Source organism: Bos indicus, chromosome 26 (assembly GCF_029378745.1).
Source record: "Bos indicus isolate NIAB-ARS_2022 breed Sahiwal x Tharparkar chromosome 26, NIAB-ARS_B.indTharparkar_mat_pri_1.0, whole genome shotgun sequence".
Lineage (NCBI taxonomy): Eukaryota > Metazoa > Chordata > Mammalia > Artiodactyla > Bovidae > Bos > Bos indicus.
The window spans coordinates 5,534,653-5,554,394 of NC_091785.1; the positions used below are offsets into that span (position 1 = coordinate 5,534,653).

Genomic DNA, 19,742 nt, shown 5'->3' on the forward strand with positions numbered 1-19,742 from the left:
GACTGAGCGACTTCACTTTTACTTTTCACTTTCATGCATTGGAGGAGGAAATGCCAACCCACTCCGGTGTTCTTGCCTGGAGAATCCCAGGGACGGGGGAGCCTGGTGGGCTGCCGTCTATGGGGTCGCACAGAATCGGACACGACTGAAGTGACTTAGCAGCAGCAAGCTGTTTTAGTACCATATATTCAATATGTGTGTGTATGTACATGCCCACACACATGTGCAACAGTGTAGTTCAGGAGTGAATATGGCCTAGCAGACATGAGTCATTTTAAGTGATAAGAAGCTATGTGTGAAAAAAAAAAAAAGAAGCTATGTGTGCAAACGACTGAAATCATGAAAGAACATAAATTGTTCAGAAGGGAAAAAAAGTAGGTAATGTGGTTGGTTTTGGAGAAATATAAACAGAGTAAATATAGAGCAAGAAAATGGAATGTTAAACTGGGATTAGACTGGGAATATTTCATGGACTTGTCTTAAATTTCATCTTCTAGGAGGCAGGAGCTATCATTCATTTTTAAGCTATTGTTGAATTTAAAAATGAAACAGGAGAGCCTGAAATTGGGCAATGTCAGCTTGATGGATAGTCACTGAAGTGAGAAATATTTCAGAGTAGAACTTATTAGGCTTGATGATGGACTGGGAGTAGAAAGGAAAGGGATGAGGTGAGACAGCTGAAGACCCTACTGAGATTTTTAGCTCAGTCAATCCATATGAGCTAATACCCTTACCATGCGAAGAGAAGACAGAGGAGGAACAAGTATGGTAGCCAGAGGAAGGACTAGAGGGTGACAGCTGAGAAGATACTAAATTTGGTTTAAATTGATTGAATGTAATGTAACTAAGGAAGAACCAGAAAGCTTGAGGTAATGCATATGTCATTAAATTTCCTTTGAATACTGAAGGATTTAGGATTTGCAAGATGAAGAGGGGGAACACATGTATACCTGTGGCAGATTCATTTTGATATATGGCAAAACCAATACAATATTGCAAAGTTAAATAAAATAAAATTTAAAAAATAAGAATTCTTACAAAAGTACAAATTTCTTAAAATTTTAATATGTTAGTTTTCTGTAAAAATCCACATTTTTTTTTATCCAAAATCAACTTTAAAAGTTAGTTTCCTCTCTTAAATAGAGGGCTCAAATTGTGCCTGTATTTTCTTTTGATACTATGTCTATTGAGTAGACTGCAATTTCTTTCTTTTTCACGTGAATGAGAAGTTAGAAAAAATGATTTCAGAGTTCATTTCAAAGCATCATTGAAGAATATATGATCACATTATATTACCAATGATGAGGAAAAGAACAAGTTATTTTTGAGATAATATTTATTTTCCAAAATATTTTACAAGGGAATGGAACTAAAACTGAAACAATGCTTCAATTATTATGTAAATGAAAGACATTCTTATTTTGTACTCTCATGCTTCCTGTAATACAGAATGTTTCAGTGTATAACTGTAAAAAAATATAAAAGGAATAGTTTGCTAATCTTCAGTTTCTTTATTTAATTTTTCAAATAGATATTATTGTGTGTTATTTGGTACCACTCTTTAACTTAGGTGAAAATTTTGGCAATTTCTAGATATAATAATAATAAACCCTGAAAATTCTGTAATACTGTGTTGCATGATATGACAAACCATTTTTAGACAGTTGTTTCTACATTGAGTTGTGATTTACTCATTAGACTATCTCTGAATTACTTTATACTTAAAGGATCAATGTCCTTATTGAAATTAAGAATTATTTCTATTGGACTGTGGTCCTTTTTTGACATTCTTATAAAAAATCAAATACTAAGCTTTCTTATTTAAAATCTTAAAAAAAAATTATCATCTCTTTTTTGCTGTTGTTTTTACAGAAGTCTTAAATAGCCTTCCAAATAGATCAATCTATCTGACACTTTCCTTGTTTATATTTAGTATATGTTGGGCATACAGCCTTTAAGGGCTTTAAAGTGAAGGTTTCTTTATAGTTCCTAAAAATACAGAAGCCAAGTTCAACTAGTCTAAGTCAAAGCTCTGTTCTTTTTGTTCCTTGCAAACAGCTTGACATGCTGACATTCATTGGTGGTAATGTGAGATTTGAGTATTTTTACCCTGACAATCTAAAATATTTACACTCTAATTTCAGGGAGAGTAAGCCTTCAATGTTAAATGTTAAAATGGGGTCTAATTGAGAAGCAAAAATTAAAGTTAGCATCATTGGACTTTAATGGGCTTTGGAAGTTCTCTGGACATCACTAATTATTCTACTAATATTTCTGCATCCATAGTATTCATTTAGTCAACAGAGGGGAACAGTTATTTAGGCTGTGAGAAAATTAATGTGCTCACCTACTCCCCTGTATGATAGAAGCAATTATTTGGTGATTTTCTCTTAATGTTGGCCACCTGTGTGCATTAAACTTTCCAGATGAGGTCTTAGAAATGCCTAAGTGGTTTTCTGTGTCCTAGTTTTCATTTAAAAATTAATTACAGCAAGTATAATTATAATATTCATTTCTGACTTTCATTTTTAAAAACAGCTGTAGACATAACTTTCCTGATTTTGCTCATAAAGAGAAACTCACGAAAGTCAGTGAATCAAATCTTCCAGTGTCACCTCTTCCAGATAATAATGGCTGTGTCAGGAATCCAATATAAGTTTTTTATTATAAAGGAGCTGATGGAATAAATAAAATGGCATTGATTCTTTAGTAAATTTGATTCATTTAGAATTTTCACAATAGATCAGATTTAACTTTTAGATGTTAGTTTAGCCAAATTTGTTATATGCCCCCTTATTACAATCTAAAAAAAACGATGGAGTAGATTTATAATTTTTATTTTTTTCCCTTTCATAGACTATTTCTATGAATGTTTTCCAGTTTTTATGGAAACAATGCAGTTTATATTCCTAATAATTTATTTATTAAAAAAATACCTCTTGGCTATTTTACTCTATTTAAACCTGAGTTCACTAACAATATCTTAGGCAAAGTATTTCCTTCCAATCTGGTTCTTAATCCTCTAGAATATGTGAAATCTAATTTTTGCTCTGTCATTCAGTACACTAATACTCTTGTGCCATATGCCTAAGCTTCTAACAACTTCATCTATGAGTTTTTTATTTCAGTTATTATTTTCTTACTTCGAGAAGATACATTTTACCTACGTTCAACTAATCTAATTTTATTTATATTTTAAAAAATATATATTATTTAATGAAACATATTGAACATTTACATTATACTGTTTTCCAAATTCACATATCTAAAGCCTTTGTGGGTATGACTTTGATTTTCTATCTCAATGGGCTCTCTTTTCATGATACTTGGTTTCCTGTTCATTTTGAGAACTCTCTGACTCTAACTTTTCATCTTTCTTGGAGTTTATTTGTTAGAATTACTTGAGGCATAGATTGTAGATAACTTTTTTAAAAAAGTGTTTGCTTCTGTGAGAAAACTAGACTGTTATCATTAAAAATAAAATTCTCAGTTGTGGTTCTTCGGTTTATTCAGGTAGAGTTCAGGACCACTGAATTTACAAATTGATAACATTATGATTTATCCTTGAGTTGAGGAAATCGTGGTGTGTGAATAAAGGTTGTAAATGCTGATGAAGGCTTGTGTTGGTTATAGACTGAGTTTCAGTAAAGTTTGGGTTTCTTTGCTTTCTGTTTTTTCTCCACTGCATTCAACATCAGGGTTTAACCAGGCAGTTTTCTTTTTAGTTTTGGGTGGCAGTGGCAGTGGTGGCTGGAAAGGGGAGATAAATTTCTCATCCACCTTTAAAATGAGAACTTAGCCTTCTTCAGAGTGGAGGCTTATGAGACTCACGTCTATGAGTGGGCCTTGATCTTGCCTCCTATTCTCTGAGCCACTCAAGACCTCATAAGTTAAACTTTAAGTTTTCTTGGATCAACAGAAACCCTGTAGTGAACTTACTATCAGTACTAAACTGTCTAGATTCTTGTTTTCATTTAGATTTTGACCTTCATACTTATTTTCTTCCTATCTCCTTGATATGTTTAGGAAAAATTATTAAGATCTTTTCAGTTCAGTCAGTCAGTTCAGTCATTCGGTCATGTTCGACTCTTCCGAACCCCATGGACTGCAGCATGCCAGGCCTCCCTGTCCATCACCAACTCCCAGAGTTTATGCAAACTCATGTTCATTGAGTCAGTGATGCCATCCAGCCATCTCATCCTCTGTCATCCCTTTCTCCTCCTGCCTTCAATCTTTCCCAGCATCAGGCTCTTTTCCAATGAGTCAGTTCTTCACATCAGGTGGCCAAAGTATTGGAGTTTCAGCTTCAGCATCAGTTCTTCCAATGAATATCCAGGACTGATTTCCTTTAAGGTTGCCTGGTTTGATCTCCTTGAAGTCCAAGGGATTCTCAAGAGTCTTCTCCAACGCCACAGTTCAAAGGCATCAATTCTTTGGCGCTCAACTTGCTTTATAGTCCAGCCCTCACATCCATACATGACTACTTGAAAAACCATAGCCTTGACTAGATGGACCTTTGTTGGCAAAGTAATGTCTTTGCTTTTGAATATTTTATGGCTGCAGTCACCATCTGCAGTGATTTTGGAGCCCCCCAAAATAGTCTGTCACTATTTCTACTGTTTCCCCATTTATTTGCCATGAAGTGATGGGACCAGATGCCATGATCTTAGTTTTCTGAATGTTGAGTTTTAAGTCAACTTTTTGACTCTCTTCTTTCACTTTCATCAAGAGGCTCTTTAATTATTCACTTTCTGCTATAAGGGTGGTGTCACCTGCATATCTGAGGTTATTGATATTTCTCCCAGCAATCTTGATTTCAGCCTGTGCTTCATCCAGCCCAGCGTTTCTCATGATGTACTCTGCATATAAGTTAAATAAGCAGGGTGACAATATATAGCCTTGATGTACTCCTTTCCTTATTATCTAGCTTTCAGTGTTGTTTTCACTGGAATTTTAGTTCTGATACTTAGTCTGACACATTGAATGCAGTGATTATAATATAGATTTTAATGTAATATCTACCCAACTTTGCTATCAACTATCTTTATGATGTGAGGGCTTCCCTGGTGGCTCAGACAGTAGATTCTGCCTGCAATGTGAGATACCTGGGTTCTATCCCTGGGCCAGGAAGATCCCCTGGAGAAGGAAATGGCAACACACTCCAGCATTCTTACCTGGAAAATCCCATGGATGGAGGAGCCTGGTGGTCTACAGTCTATGGGATCTCAAAGAGTTGGAGATGACTGAGCAACTAGCACACATCTTTATGATTGTTAGCCAATCACTCATTTCTCTGAGCCTCCATCTCTGCACATATAAATTAATAGCAATAAAACTTGCTCAGTAGAAAAGATGACATGAAGTTATGTATGAAAAGTATTTACACAGCCTCTACACAATCATAATTGGTCAATAAATGTTAGCTCACCAAAGCAGCAATAACATAACATTATATAAGTAACATAAATAGACCTTGTGTTTTAAAGAACATTTTCAGTTCAGATCAGTTCAGTCACTCTGTTGTGTCCGACTCTTTGCAGCCTCCCTGTCCATCACCAACTCCCGGAGTCCACCCAAACCCATGTCCATTGAGTCGGTGATGCCATCCAACCATCTCATCCTCTGTCGTCCCCTTCTCCTCCTGCCCTCAATCTTTCCCAGCATCAGAGTGTTTTCAAATGAATCAGCTCTTCGCATCAGGTGGCCAAAGTATTGGAATTTCAGCTTCAACATCAGTCCCTTCATTGAACACCCAGGACTGATCTCCTTTAGGATGGACTTGTTGGATCTCCTTGCAGTCCAAGGGACTCTTAAGAGCCTTCTCCAACACCACAGTTCAAAAGCATCAATTCTTCGGTGCTCAGCTTGCTTTATAGTCCAACTCTCACATTCATACACAACGACTGGAAAAACCATAGCCTTGACTAGATGGACCTTTGTTGACAAAGTAATGTCTCTGCTTTTTATGCTGTCTAGGTTGGTTATAACTTTCCTTCCAAGGAGTAAGTGTCTTTTGATTTCATGGCTGCAGTCACCATCTGCAGTGATTTTGGAGCCCAGAAAATAAAGTCAGCCACTTTACTGGTTGCTAATTTTAAGTCTGACCCAGCCTCAGTCACTGGCTTTAACTGAACCCTCTGTAGTTCAAATCCATGTTGTGCAAGGGTCAACTGTATATAAGTCTTGGTCTAAAACCATGTGTTTTTGAAAACTAAATAGACAAAGTTAAAATTGAAAATCCTTTAAAATGGTCATAAGTAGTCAGAGGATGAGATGGCTGGATGGCATCACTGACTCAATGAACGTGAGTCTGAGTGAACTCCGAGAGTTGGTGATGGACAGGGAGGCCTGGCGTGCTGCAATTCATGGGGTCATGGGGTCGCAAAGAGTCGGACATGACTGAACTGACTGACTGACTGAGTGTACCTATAAAATTTTTATCATTCACATTTTAACTTGCTAGTTTCAATTGAATGTGAGAGAGAGGTGAGAGATTTGAAAGAATGCTAATGATCCTGGCAACTATCCTCATAACTGTATTCTGAAATGAGATCTTTTCAGATTCCAAAGAGGAGCAAATCTATTACAAGAATCAGAAATTTTAAGTGGAGCCATTACAAATAGCATGTATATGACAGTAGTTTTATATAGTTGAAAAACACTAAAAACACCAAAGAAGCAGACTCACAGATACAGAGAAGAATCCAGTGGTTACCAGTGGGGAGGGGGAAGGAGAGAAGGCCTATGTAGGAGTAGAAGGGAAAAAAGTGGGTCACTATGGAATTATATCTTTTTTTGGTTTTGTTTTGCCTTTTCATACTGTTCATGAGCTTCTTAAGGCAAAAATATTGAAGTGGTTTGCCATTTCCTTCTCCAGTGGACCATGTTAGAACTTTCCACCATGACCTGTCCATCTCAGGTGGCCCTATATGGCATGCTCATAGTTTCATTGAGTTAGATAAGGCTGTGGTCCATGTGATCAATTTGATTAGACAGCATATTAAAAAGCAGAGACATTACTTTGCCAACAAAGGTCCATCTAGTTAGAGCTTTGGTTTTTCCAGTAGTCAGGTATGGATGTGAGAGTTGGACTATAAAGAAAGCTGAGCACTGAAGAATTGATGATTTTGAACTGTGATGTTGGAGAAGACTCTTGAGAATCCCTTGGACTGCAAGGAGATCAAACTAGTTAATCCTAAAGGAAATTAGTCCTGAATATTCATTGGAAGAACTGATGCTGAAGCTGAAACTCCAATACTTTGGTCACCTGATATGAAGAACTGACTCATTGGAAAAGACCCTGATGCTGGGAAAGACTGAAGGCAGAAGGAGAAGGGGACGACAGAGGATGAGATGGCTGGATGGCATCACTGACTCAACGAACATGAGTTTGAACAAGCTCCGGGAGTTGATGACGGACAGGGAAGCCTGGTGTGTTGTAGTCCATGGGGTCACAAAGAGTCAGACATGACTGAGCAACTGAACTGAAATGAACTGAACTGATGGGATTATAGAAAATAATCTGTGTGAAACTTTTGTAGAATTTAAAAAATCTTTCATTCAATTAAAAAAAATAGTCCAGTAAACATGATTTTTTTTAAAAATTTTGTATCTCATTTTCGGTAATTTGCTCCTAATGTATGAGGGAAAGTTATGCTTAAAAGATACTTCTGAGTTACCTAAACTTGTGCATTAAATGATTATTTGTTTCAGGAAGGTTATGTTTAAAAACACCTTAATCTGTTAAGGCAAAATATGCCACTATAGTAATTTAGTAAATTAGCAATACAGCAAACCAAAATTACATGTTTATTGAAATTGGAAGTAATCAGTAAGAACAGTGCAAAGAAGCTTAATATACAAAGCAATCAAAACAATCAAAATGATTTTGCTGTAACTGCCTTTTCTGTTCTTTTCTACTGTGTTACAGAGTTTGTTTTAAAATATTAAGGTTTCAGACTGCTAATTTGTCACAGAGAAACATCTGAAAGAGGAAAGGTGGATATGATAGTTTTAGTGAATTTATACAAGGCTATATAACTTTATTTGTGATACTAGATATGTAGCATTTAAATTTTAATTATAATTATTATCTGACTATTCTTATTTTTAAATATTGTTATTAAATATCAGATATCAAGCATTTATGGTTCATCATTACAATGATTTTTATTTTTATAAAAATAATTTTGTTTAACAAAATAAATTTTATTTAACAAAAATAAAACTCTCCAAGGAATATATTATTCTAGTACTTATATTAGTGTTGTCCAACAGAACTTTTGACAATAATGGAAATGCTCTAAATGTCCTCTGTCCAATGCAGTAGTCACAAGCCACTGAACACTTGAAATGAGGCTAACGTGACTAAGGAAATGAAATGTGAATTTTGTATTAAACTTGAAAAGCCAAGGGCTACAAAGTAAGTGGCAAAGTTTGGCTACAAATAATTATAATAATAGTAAATCATAGAAAATGTGTGTTGAGATTCAGCACAAAATTCAAAAGTTTGAATCTCTAACTTTAAATTCTATATATGTGCTTAACAATTTAAATGTCAGGATAACTCTGCTAGACAAGGTAACCTGAAGTAAAAAAATTTAGATACTTTCCTTTGGGATCAAATATTTCTTGAAATTCAAGTTAAAAAATCTCAGTTTTAGAATAGGACAAGCTCTAACTACCAGTTCATCTTTTTAAATGCCCTGTGTGTTTTACATAATGGCAGAGCTTCATTTCTGTATTAGAGGAATAGGAATTAGATTCCAACATAGGTCACGTTATCACTATACAAAGAAAAAACAGAAAGAAAAAATAATTATCAAAGTGTTTATTTTAAAGCTTTAAACCCAAGTTTTTATTAATTTAACAAAGTAAGCGTAAGAAATAAAAAGAACATTCCCAATTAAAATTAAAATGGGTTTGGATTAAGTAGTCAAAGATATTTCTTTCATATACTAGGAGCAAATTTAAGATAACTGAATCCCTCAAAAATATTCTTTCACTTATGACTAACATGAGTATTTTCTTTGAGATAAACTTTTTACCATTAATGAAACTTTACTGAGGTACAAGAAACTGGCACAAAACATGTACAAATCATAAATATAGAGTTCAATAAAAAAATTGCAGACTATACACACATTCACTAAAACTATCATATCCACCATTCCTCTTTCAGATGTTTCTGTGTGACAAATTGGCAGTCTGAAAAATTTCCCTGAAGTAGAAACAAAAGAGCCAGGCTAATATTACTATGCTCCCAACTTTATTAAAAAAAAAAAAAAATATATATATATATATATATATATATACACACTAAGCAACTATTTCTTTTTAATTTCTAAGTGTGAAGAAACTTTAACATGTAGATCATAAGCACCTACAACCAGGGACAAATCTGGTTAATCAGGACACAAACTGATGAAAAAAGAAGCTGCATTAGTATTCTAATACTCTCTTATGATATGGCATTTACTAATCAGGATCTCTTGATGTAACTCTAGACTTATAAAAGTTCTGAATACTGTCCTGGTGTCATCTGAAATATTTTAGTGCATAACTTTAATTTTTTTTTTTTTCCTTTTAGGAAATAGATCAAAAACACAATTGCATGCTATGCCTACTACACAAGACAATGGTTAGGTACACAGTCCCATCCTTAAACCGATTTGGGTCTCAGCCCAGTGCTGATCCCATTAAACATGCCAATCAACACACTTGGTTCATCAGTGGGACTGAGTTAGCATCTCTGTGCCTTGTATTCACAGTTCAGTAGTCATTATCCTTCTCATAACAGTTGTTCAACCCTATGCATACAAAGTCTATGCATCCATATAATGGTACCTAGAAAAATATAACTTTAGGAGGGCTTTATTGTGTTGTTACCCAAGAAACAGAAGTCTTGCAACCAGAAATAAGCTCTTTCATAAAGGTTATTTTTTTCCGGCTTATTTATAACCTGTGCTTTCCCCCTCCTAGGCGACTGATAAAGATACTGGCAATTATAGTGCCATGGCATACAGACTCATAATACCACCAATTAAAGAAGGAAAGGAAGGATTCGTGGTGGAAGCATACACAGGGCTTATCAAAACGGCTATGCTCTTCCATAACATGAGGCGGTCTTACTTTAAATTTCAAGTCATCGCAACTGACAACTATGGGAAGGGACTAAGTGGCAAAGCAGATGTTCTGGTGAGTAGATGAAACTTCAGAAAAAGGGGGTATGTGCAGTACTAGCCAGGGGTTAACGTTTTAACACCTAGAACTTTTAAATATTGGAAATAGGTTTTCTAAAACATCAATGTGATTAACTTTCATCCAAGTTGTTACTACATATAGTTTAGGATATTAAAAAATTAGAGCTTTATGCTGGTTTATTTTTTTGACATTTCAGAAATTAATCATATTGTTTTTGAATATGAATGTGACAGCATTGTCTTAAGCACTGGTTTTCTGTTTGGTCTGAAGATCTCATTTTTAATATAAAGTTGGCCGGAGCTACTTAGAGGTTTTAAATGCTTCACAGAGTTGTGCTGTAGAAATTAAAATGTATGAAACTTTCATTACTATTTAAATTACTTTTAGGCCTTTTATAATTAAGGAAACAAAAAATGTATTAGAGCAAATTTATGTTCCAGCAGAAGTGATCTCCTTCTTTTACCAAACTCCTCTTTGATGACATTGGCGACCCTTGACTAAACTATCAATATATTTGGCTTCAGTCAATAATCATTTTTCTATTCTGTATCTTGGGCTGTACACAAGCTCAGTGGTAGGTTATTACCAAGGAGAGTCTGATATTGACATTTATTCAAAATACTCAACACCAAAGCATCTATCATATGGAATTGCTACTTTAGAAGTGTAGATTAGACTTTTTTTCTGATAAAACCAGTAAAAGTTATAAATATCATTGTTACTGGAAATATTTGTCACATAAAGACTGAATCCAATATAATTTTTCTTTTGCTGTTTATACTTTATTAAATCTTCAATTTCCACTGTTCTCATTTAGTTATCAGGACAAGATTAAACAACAAATAGATGCAACAGCTCAGTTGGTAAAGAATCCACCTGCAATGCTGGAGACCCTGGTTCCACTCCTGGGTTGGGAAGATCCACTGGAGAAGGGAAAGGCTACCCATTCCAGTATTCTTGGGCTTCCCTTGTGGCTCAGCTGGTAAAGAATCCACCTGCAGTGCGGGAGACCTGGGTTGGGAAGATCCCCTGGAGAAGGGAAAGGCTACCCACTCGAGTATTCTGGTCTGGTGAATTCCATGGACGGTCCAGGGGGTCGCACAGAGTTAGACACAACTGAACAACTTTCACTCACTCAGATGCAACATAAATCAAATATTTTTCTTCTTCGATAGTGGTGAAAGCCAATCACCATGATTATGATGGATATGAAGGCCAGAACATTCTTGTTTACAACAAAGGCCAATGTAAGGGGAAAAAAAGCTTTTGATATGCAAAGTATTAAGGTTGGCATAGATTTTCTAAAATCAAAGTAAGACTGTAAACCTTATATAAAGTCATATTGTCATTTCTCTTCCTGTTAAGGCTGAATAATAAGGCTACTACACTAAGTATAATTAAAATATTGTAAGAACATAAATAGAATATAACTATATAAGTTATCTATATGATATGTACATAAGCAATGTTAAATTTGTTTATTTGGACTCTATACACTATAGTATGGAAATTTAAGATATACCTCTAAAACTTTCCAAAACATATTTAGAAAGATTCAATTCAAAATAATCATAATGTGATATATTTGTAAATCACAATATTTATCCAAGGAAATCTTCCTAGCAAAATATGTTGTTGTTCAGTCACTAAGTCATGTCTGACTCTTTACAACCTCATGGACTGCAGCAAACCAGGCTTCCCTGTCCTTCACCATCTCCGAGTTTGCTCAAATTCATGCTCATTGAGTGAATGATGCCATCTAACTATCTCATCCTCTGTCTCTCCCTTCTCCTCTTAGTCTTTCCCAGCATCAGAGTGTTTTCCAATGAGTCGGCTCTTCATATCAGGTCATAAGGCATTTATGATAAAATCTGAAATCCTTTTGGAAAAGAGAAGGAAGACATGGAGAGAAATGACTTATGCAAAGAAAGCAACAAGTGCCAGAACCAAGAAGGAAGGGAAATCGTGACAGTTCTCAACTGACAGATATTTACTCAGCTTGGCAGAGTGAGGGAGGGAAAGTGAATGAGACAGGGCTGGAGATGGAAATATATAAGGTGTAGAACTTATGGAAAATATTGGAACTTTTCCCCTAAAATTTATGGGAAATCATTGAAAAAATTTAGTAAGAGTGAATGAAGATACAGTTGTTAACTTTGATAAAAGTTTCTTGCTTAGTGCAAATCTGATTCTCCCCTGAGGACACTACTTCTGCTCCTGCCTCCTCAAGCAGAAGCTTTTGTTTGTATTTTTTTCTGTTCTTGTCAGCCTTCATACTACCTGCTGGGAGAGTAGGATCCTCATTGCACAACATCACTGCTTCTAGGCCCTCCTTCCTTCCTAAGAATCAGCCTTGATTTTCATCATCTGGCTGTCACTAGCTGCCTTACTTCATTCCTGGGACTCTGAAACCTTGGTCAATCCCATATATGTCTCAATGAGTTTGGCTCCCGAGTTACTATTACTTTCTCCAACAATCCTCCTACATTTTGACAATTTCATTATACACAAAGAGGATTCTTCCAATATCCTGAACTCGCAATTCCTTGAATGCCTTTCCTCCAATGGCTTTAATTTTCATCCTATTTCAACCACTTAAAACCTGAGTTATTTTTTGCCATTGCCACTTATGACACTCCTTTTATAGCCTCCATTTCAAACCACCCACTCTTTGACCATCATTTCCTTCTCCGGGGAATCTTCCCAACTCAGGGATCAAATTTGTAATCTCCTGCATTGTAGGCAGATTCTTTACTGCTGAGCCATCAGGGAAGCCCTCTCTTAAACACCTTTTAAATCAAAATTTCTCTCTCTGTTGGGGGAGAAATCAACTACTTATCTGAAATCAACTGCTTATGCCAACATCATCAATGACTTTCACTTAGTAAAAGCACTGATAATCTGAATCTCCATCTTATTTGAACCATTAACTACCTTTGGTTGATTATTACCTTTACTAGGCTTCCAGGCCACCATTCACTCTTCTTTATCTCTTTCCTCACTGTTCAGTCTTTCTCAGTATTTTTTGCTGTCATTTTCGCTGTCATTTTCTTCTCCTGACCTTTTAGTCAATATTTCTTAGGGCTCAGACATTAATTCTCTTTTCTATCTTCACTCTATAACTCACTAAACTCATTCGGTCCCACAACATTAAAAGATCATCTATATATATTACAAAATTTCAAATTTATATCTTCACCCTGAAGCTCATACCTGAATAGCAAACTCATGTATCAAAATGTACATGCAGAATTATACTTGAATGTCTACTAAAGACCTGTTTGATGTTTGCTAATCTTCTCTTCCTCATCACATCTCTTCTACCTATAGTCTTCACAAATTTTGCTCTATGACCAAATGAACTTTGAATTCCTTGTGTGTGTGTGTGTGTGTGTGTGTGTGTGTGTGAATGTGCTTGGTCATGTACAACTCTTTGTGACCCCATGGACCTGTATCCCGCCAGGCTCCTCTGCCCATGTATTTTCCTTAGTCTCCTAATTCCTTTCTCTACTTAACCACACATTTAATTCCTGAGTAAATATTGTTGTATATATGTATATATACACTGTAACGTACATATACTCCATATATGTGTTATCTTCACATTTTTCAATATTTCTACTGTTACAGTTTGTTTGATCAAGCTTCATGACTCACTTGCATCATTGCACAAACTCACTAACTTGCTCATATGCTTTCTTTCTTGCCCTGCTAAAGTCTGGCTTTAATATAGCAAATAAAGTGATATCTTAAAGTGTAATTCAGGTCCTGTTATCTATCTGCTCAGAACTTTCTAATATCAGCTGATTCTTTCAGAGAAATTCTTAGATTATAGAAGACTATGAGGCCCTTGGTAATCTGACCTCCAATGATCCATTTTCTACTCTTCTCCCTGTAACTCCTTCAAACCTGATAATATTGGCCAGTTTGCTATTCCTCCAATAGTCAAAAATGCTCTCAATTTAGAAAATTTTATAACGAGGTTCCCTTGTGGCTCAGCTGGTAAAGAATCCACCTGCAATGCTGGAGACCTGGGTTCGATCCCTGGGTTGGGAAGATCCCCCGGAGAATTCTATGGACTGTATAGTCCATGGGGTCACAAAGAGTCAGACACAACTGAGCAACTTTCACTTTCACTACCTACAATGTTCTTTCCTTGCATTGTTCAGGACTAGCTCCCTTATCTCTTCTAAATATTTGTAACAATGTATTTCACAATGGAGCATACTCTCATCATCCTAGTTAATACTGCAACATACTGCATCTCTGTATACTTAGCTGTTGCTTTCTTCTTTTTTTTTTTAAATAATGGGCTTATCATATTAGTGTTTTTTCCTCAGAAAAGCTCTATAAGGACATTTTAAGAAATTAATTTAATTTAATCCCTAATGTATCTCAAGCACCTAGAATAATTCCTGTCATAGACTGAGTACTAAATTCCTATGTGTTCAGTAAATGAATGGCCTGTCTCTTGCAGTGTAAGTTAGCAGTTCTCACAGGTAGTCTATGAAAACCTGTATACATGCTAAGTCACTTCAGTCATGTCTGACTCTTTGCGGCCCTATGGACTGTAGTCTGCCAGGCTCCTCTCTGCATGGGATTCTCCAGGCACGGATACTGGAGTGGGTTGCCATTTGCTTTTCCACCATGAGAACCAGAGGGACCCTAAATCATTTCAGGGTCCATGAGATCAAAGCTCCTTTCATGAAGATACTAGGACATGATTTGCCTTTTTACCATGTTGCATTTGCCCTGCCGGAAAACATGGCTATGGCTTCATAGCCATACATAAACAGGGGAAAAAAAGAAAAAGAAGCCTGTTTCAACTAAGAATGCCCTTATTTAGGCGGTAAAACTTGTTACTTTTAACAAATATCAACTCTTGACTAAAAACTTTTTCAACATTTTCTATAATGAAATAAGAAGTAGGTATAAAGCACTTCTGATGTGTATGAAGGTTTCATGGCTGTCTCAGAGAAAAGCTCTACGCAAGTTGAATTAGCTGCTTTTTTCAAGGAATGGCTTTTATTTGGAAAAAAAAAATAGCTTAGAGATAAAATATGATTATTCAGACTTGAATTTTTGATGGGCATTTACACAAAAATAAATGAGGTGAGACTGTCAATTCAAGGAAAACAACTGACAGTATTTGTTGTTAATGATGACATTCAAGCCTCCAAGTACAAATTAGTATATTGGGAAGCATGTGTTCACCACTGTGAGTTTGACAGCTTGCCATTACTGAGAGATTTTTCTGATGAGATCAGTGGTAATATTAAAGAATGTGATTTTTTTCTTGGTATTGTGTAATGTAACGTGTCAATATTTGAAAAACTGGCAATATTCAGTGAACCGATATTTTCCAAATGACCAATGCAAGATGTTTTTAAAAATTCATAGGCAGAAGGTCCATTCAAAGTGCAAGACCTATAAAGTTATTTTAGTCTAACTGAACATGATTTTAGATTTTACATTGAAACTAATCTTGAAGAAACTACCACTTGAGTTTTGAGTTTGCAGACATCATACACAATCATTTGAAAGCAAAACAAAAAAAAAAAGTACTTAAGATACCTCTTCTTTTTCAAGAAAAGTGAGATTGTGCCAGAGACCAGTTAGGAAGAAACAGTGACCAGACCAAGCAAGAAACTGTGTGAACCTCTAGAATTTTGCTGTCCATTGTGTTAACTCTCTGCTATATGTGGCTTCTGAGCACTTGAAATGTGGCTAGGTTGCATTTAGACATACTGTGTAATATACACAATGGACTTCAAAGACTTAGTATGAAAAACATGTAAAAACTCTCCTTAATCAGTTTTTTAGCTTCCCTGGTGGCTCAGATGGTAAAGAATCTACCTGCCATGCAGGAGACATGGGTTCGATCCCTAAGTCAGAAAGATCACATGGAAAAGGGAATGGCAACCAAATCCAGTATCCTGGCCTGAAGAATTCCATGGACAAAGGAGCCTGGCAGGCTACAGTCCATGGGGTCACAAGAGTCAGTCAGGAATGACCCACTAACATTTTCACTTTTTCTAGACTGATTAATATTGGAATGATAATACATTGATTATATTAGGTTAAGTGTATTATTGAATTAATTTCATTATTTTTTCTCTTTCTGTTGTGATTACCAGAAAATTGAAAATTACATATCTGGCTTTCTTTTTTTTTTTTTGGTCTCACGTTATGTTTATATTGGACTGTACTATCTAAACTATTTAAGAAGTGAATAGGGAAAAAAAGAATTATAAGAAGTTTATGATAAATAATTAAAAAGATTCAGAATCTGTTTTTAAAATTATGTGTTGCACAAATATTAGCTTTTTCTTTTTTTCTTTTGATTGTACCTAGTAATTTTAACCCATTACAAAAATAAACCCTCCCCCCACCAAAAAAAAGATGTTTAGAAAAGGTATCATTAGTAATTAAGGCATAAATAATTAAATGAAGCAATTTTAAAACAGAATTTAAAAAATTTTACTATAATAAACTGAAGTGCATTTGCATAAAGGCTCTACTGAAAATGTAATATAAACAAAATATAATAATCTTAAACATAAATATCTTTGCTATAGATGATAGAAGAAACCAATGATTCAAGGGCATGGAAATTTTTGGAAGATCAAAATTTAAACTATAATAGCTTGTTGTCTTCATATGCACAAAGTATATATATGTTCTACATAAATAATATGTATATGTCAATACTTTTACATATATTTAAAATTTTAAATCTAACTGTTTGTAGATAAGTCTGAGATAGTTACATCTGGAGAAGGCAATGGCACCCCACTCCAGTACTCTTGCCTGGAAAATCCCATGGATGGAGGAGCCTGGTGGGCTGCAGTCCATGGGGTTGCTAAGAGTCAGACACGACTGAATGACTTCACTTTCACTTTTCACTTTCATGCATTGGAGAAGGAAATGGCAACCCACTCCAGAGTTCTTGCCTGGAGAATCCCAGGGATGGGGGAACCTGGTGGGCTGTCGTCTATGTGGTCGCACAGAGTCAGACACGACTGAAGTGACAGCAGCAGCAGCAGCAGCAGCAGAGTTAAATGCAGTCTGACTTTTTATTTTATCAGAATTAAAAATGCATTACTTTTTTATTTTAAGTGTACAAAATCATGTTTTCAAAATCATTTTCAAAAAATCTTTTTGAGAAATTATAAGCTTAATATGGATATATTCCAGAGGACTTTAAATCTTGATTCAGTTTGTTTAACAAATTAAAAATTCTCTTTGAAGTAATTTATCCTTCTGAATAAAGAGAAAGTACTGACAGTCTTTTTTTTATTTTATTTTATTTTATTTTATTTTTAAACTTTACATAATTGTATTAGTTTTGCCAAATATCAAAATGAATCCGCCACAGGTATACATGTGTTCCCCATCCTGAACCCTCCTCCCTCCTCCCTCCCCATACCATCCCTCTGGGTCGTCCCAGTGCACTAGCCCCAAGCATCCAGTATCGTGCATCGAACCTGGACTGGCATCTCGTTTCTTACATGATATTTTACATGTTTCAATGTCATTCTCCCAAATCTTTCCACCCTCTCCCTCTCCCACAGAGTCCATAAGACTGTTCTATACATCAGTGTCTCTTTTGCTGTCTCATACACCGGGTTATTGTTACCATCTTTCTAAATTCCATATATATGTGTTAGTATACTGTATTTATGTTTTGGCAGAGTTACTTATAAGTTCAGGGCCAAGTATTGCTTCTCAATAGAGTACCCAGCACATGAATTGACTGCATTCCAACTCTTTACTTGTAAAACAACCTTCAAAACTTAGAACTTATTTATGCAAAGGGAAATGTTACCTTTCCCCCATACTGAATAAAACATTCTAGTGTTTCACTGATCTACAATTAGGGGAAATCAGTCAACCACGTGAAATCAATCCCTGGGTGTTTGTTTTGATAGACTGACTGCGTGACAGAAAACTCCAAAATTTCAGTGGTTTAAACTAACAAGATTTGTTTTTGCATGACCCAACAATGAGAGCATATATGGTCGGGTGATGTTCTTGACAGCTCTTGCAAATTGAGATTCAGTGGCTCAGTTCCCTTCCATCATGTGTCTGTGTCCTGCTCTATGGCTTCCTTATTCAAACAGATACTGCCCAAGAAAGGGAAGGTTCACATATGGGATAGATTAAAGAGTATTTGTTTCTTCTTTTGCACTGACTTCCATTGGTCAGAACATCATATGGTTCCATCAAACTCCAAAAGAAGCTGAGAAATATGCTCTTATTTAGAAAAGAGTCCATGATTACTATTTGTTTCAGGCTGTTTGTTTTGGATCATTTTTTTTTTTAATGTTCTCTCACCCAATATTGAAAGAGGAGAAAGGAAGGGAGGAAGAGATGAAGGAAGAAAGAGAGGGAAGAAAAGAAGAGAGGGAAGGAAAGAAGAAAGAGAGGGAAGGAAGGAATAAAGGAAACAGTTTCACAAAACTCATATAGATTTTTCTAGAGATTTTTATCATGTATTTTTACTACTAAAAACTAAAACAGGAAGCAAAACAAATAACAAAAAAAGTTATATGTAATATGTAATGTTAGTCCTTTTTATTTTTTTATTCAGGAGTGATGCAAAAAGATAAAATAGAGTTACAAAAAAAAAAAACCATGATAATCCCCTTTTTCTAATGAACTTAGATTTTTTTGTGTGTGTGTGAGGACACAGTCAAGATTCATGTACATGTTTAAGGAAAATTTAAACATTTGATCCCAGATACCTATAATGAGTTAGAGATACAGGTTGGAACTGCCAATGTTAGCAATTTGCTGATAGCAACTTGGTAATAAGATAGACTCCTGGCTCAATATAGTTTATCTGCACACATGAATTATTAGGCCCACATTATGGTTTGAAAGATTTCAAATTAGTTGTAAATATTTCACATCTTGTCTCTTTCCTTGAAAGATGGAAAACTACAGCAGATCTGGATCTGTTTACCCACATCACAATACTCAGTAGAGATGAGAAGTAGCTGAGTTCTTCAGAGGAGTAATATGCTCTCTGATTTGAGAGCCTGCCAATTCTCCCTATTATTTCATACTTTTGACAGCTTTCCTCATTTAGGTAACCTGCCTGGTCCCTGAAGAAGTTTGAGCTTATGACTTCTGATACGGCATGTATGGGCAACTACATGCAGAGAATTGGGAACTTATATAAAAAATATATGTAAACATGAGGTTGAAAGTGAAAGTTGCTCAGTGGTGTCTGACTCTTTGTGACCCTATGTACCCTATAGTCTATGGAACTCTCCAGGCCAGAATACTGGAGTGGGTAGCCTTTCCCTACTCCAAGGGATCTGCCCAACCCTGGGATCAAACTCAGGTCTCCCTATTGCAAGTGGATTCTTTACCAGCTGAGCCACCAGGGAAGCCCAAGAATACTGCAGTAGCCTATCCCTTCTCCATGGATCTTCCCAACCCAGGAATCAAACAGGTTCTCCTGCACTGAGGGTGGATTCTTGACCAACTGAGCTATCAGAGAAGCCCAAAATATGAAGTTATTCCCCAGA

At 35.7% G+C, this 19,742-nt stretch overlaps 1 protein-coding gene across 1 annotated transcript in view; it reads left to right on the forward strand.

Annotated features, from left to right (window-relative positions):
• Positions 1-19,742, forward strand: part of PCDH15 (protocadherin related 15) — a 1,036,870-nt gene that overhangs the window by 952,248 nt on the left and 64,880 nt on the right. The window contains exon 27 of the mRNA XM_070780422.1: positions 9,982-10,197. Within this exon, the coding sequence (XP_070636523.1) occupies positions 9,982-10,197 (216 nt within the window). The remainder of the gene's footprint in view (positions 1-9,981; positions 10,198-19,742) is intronic.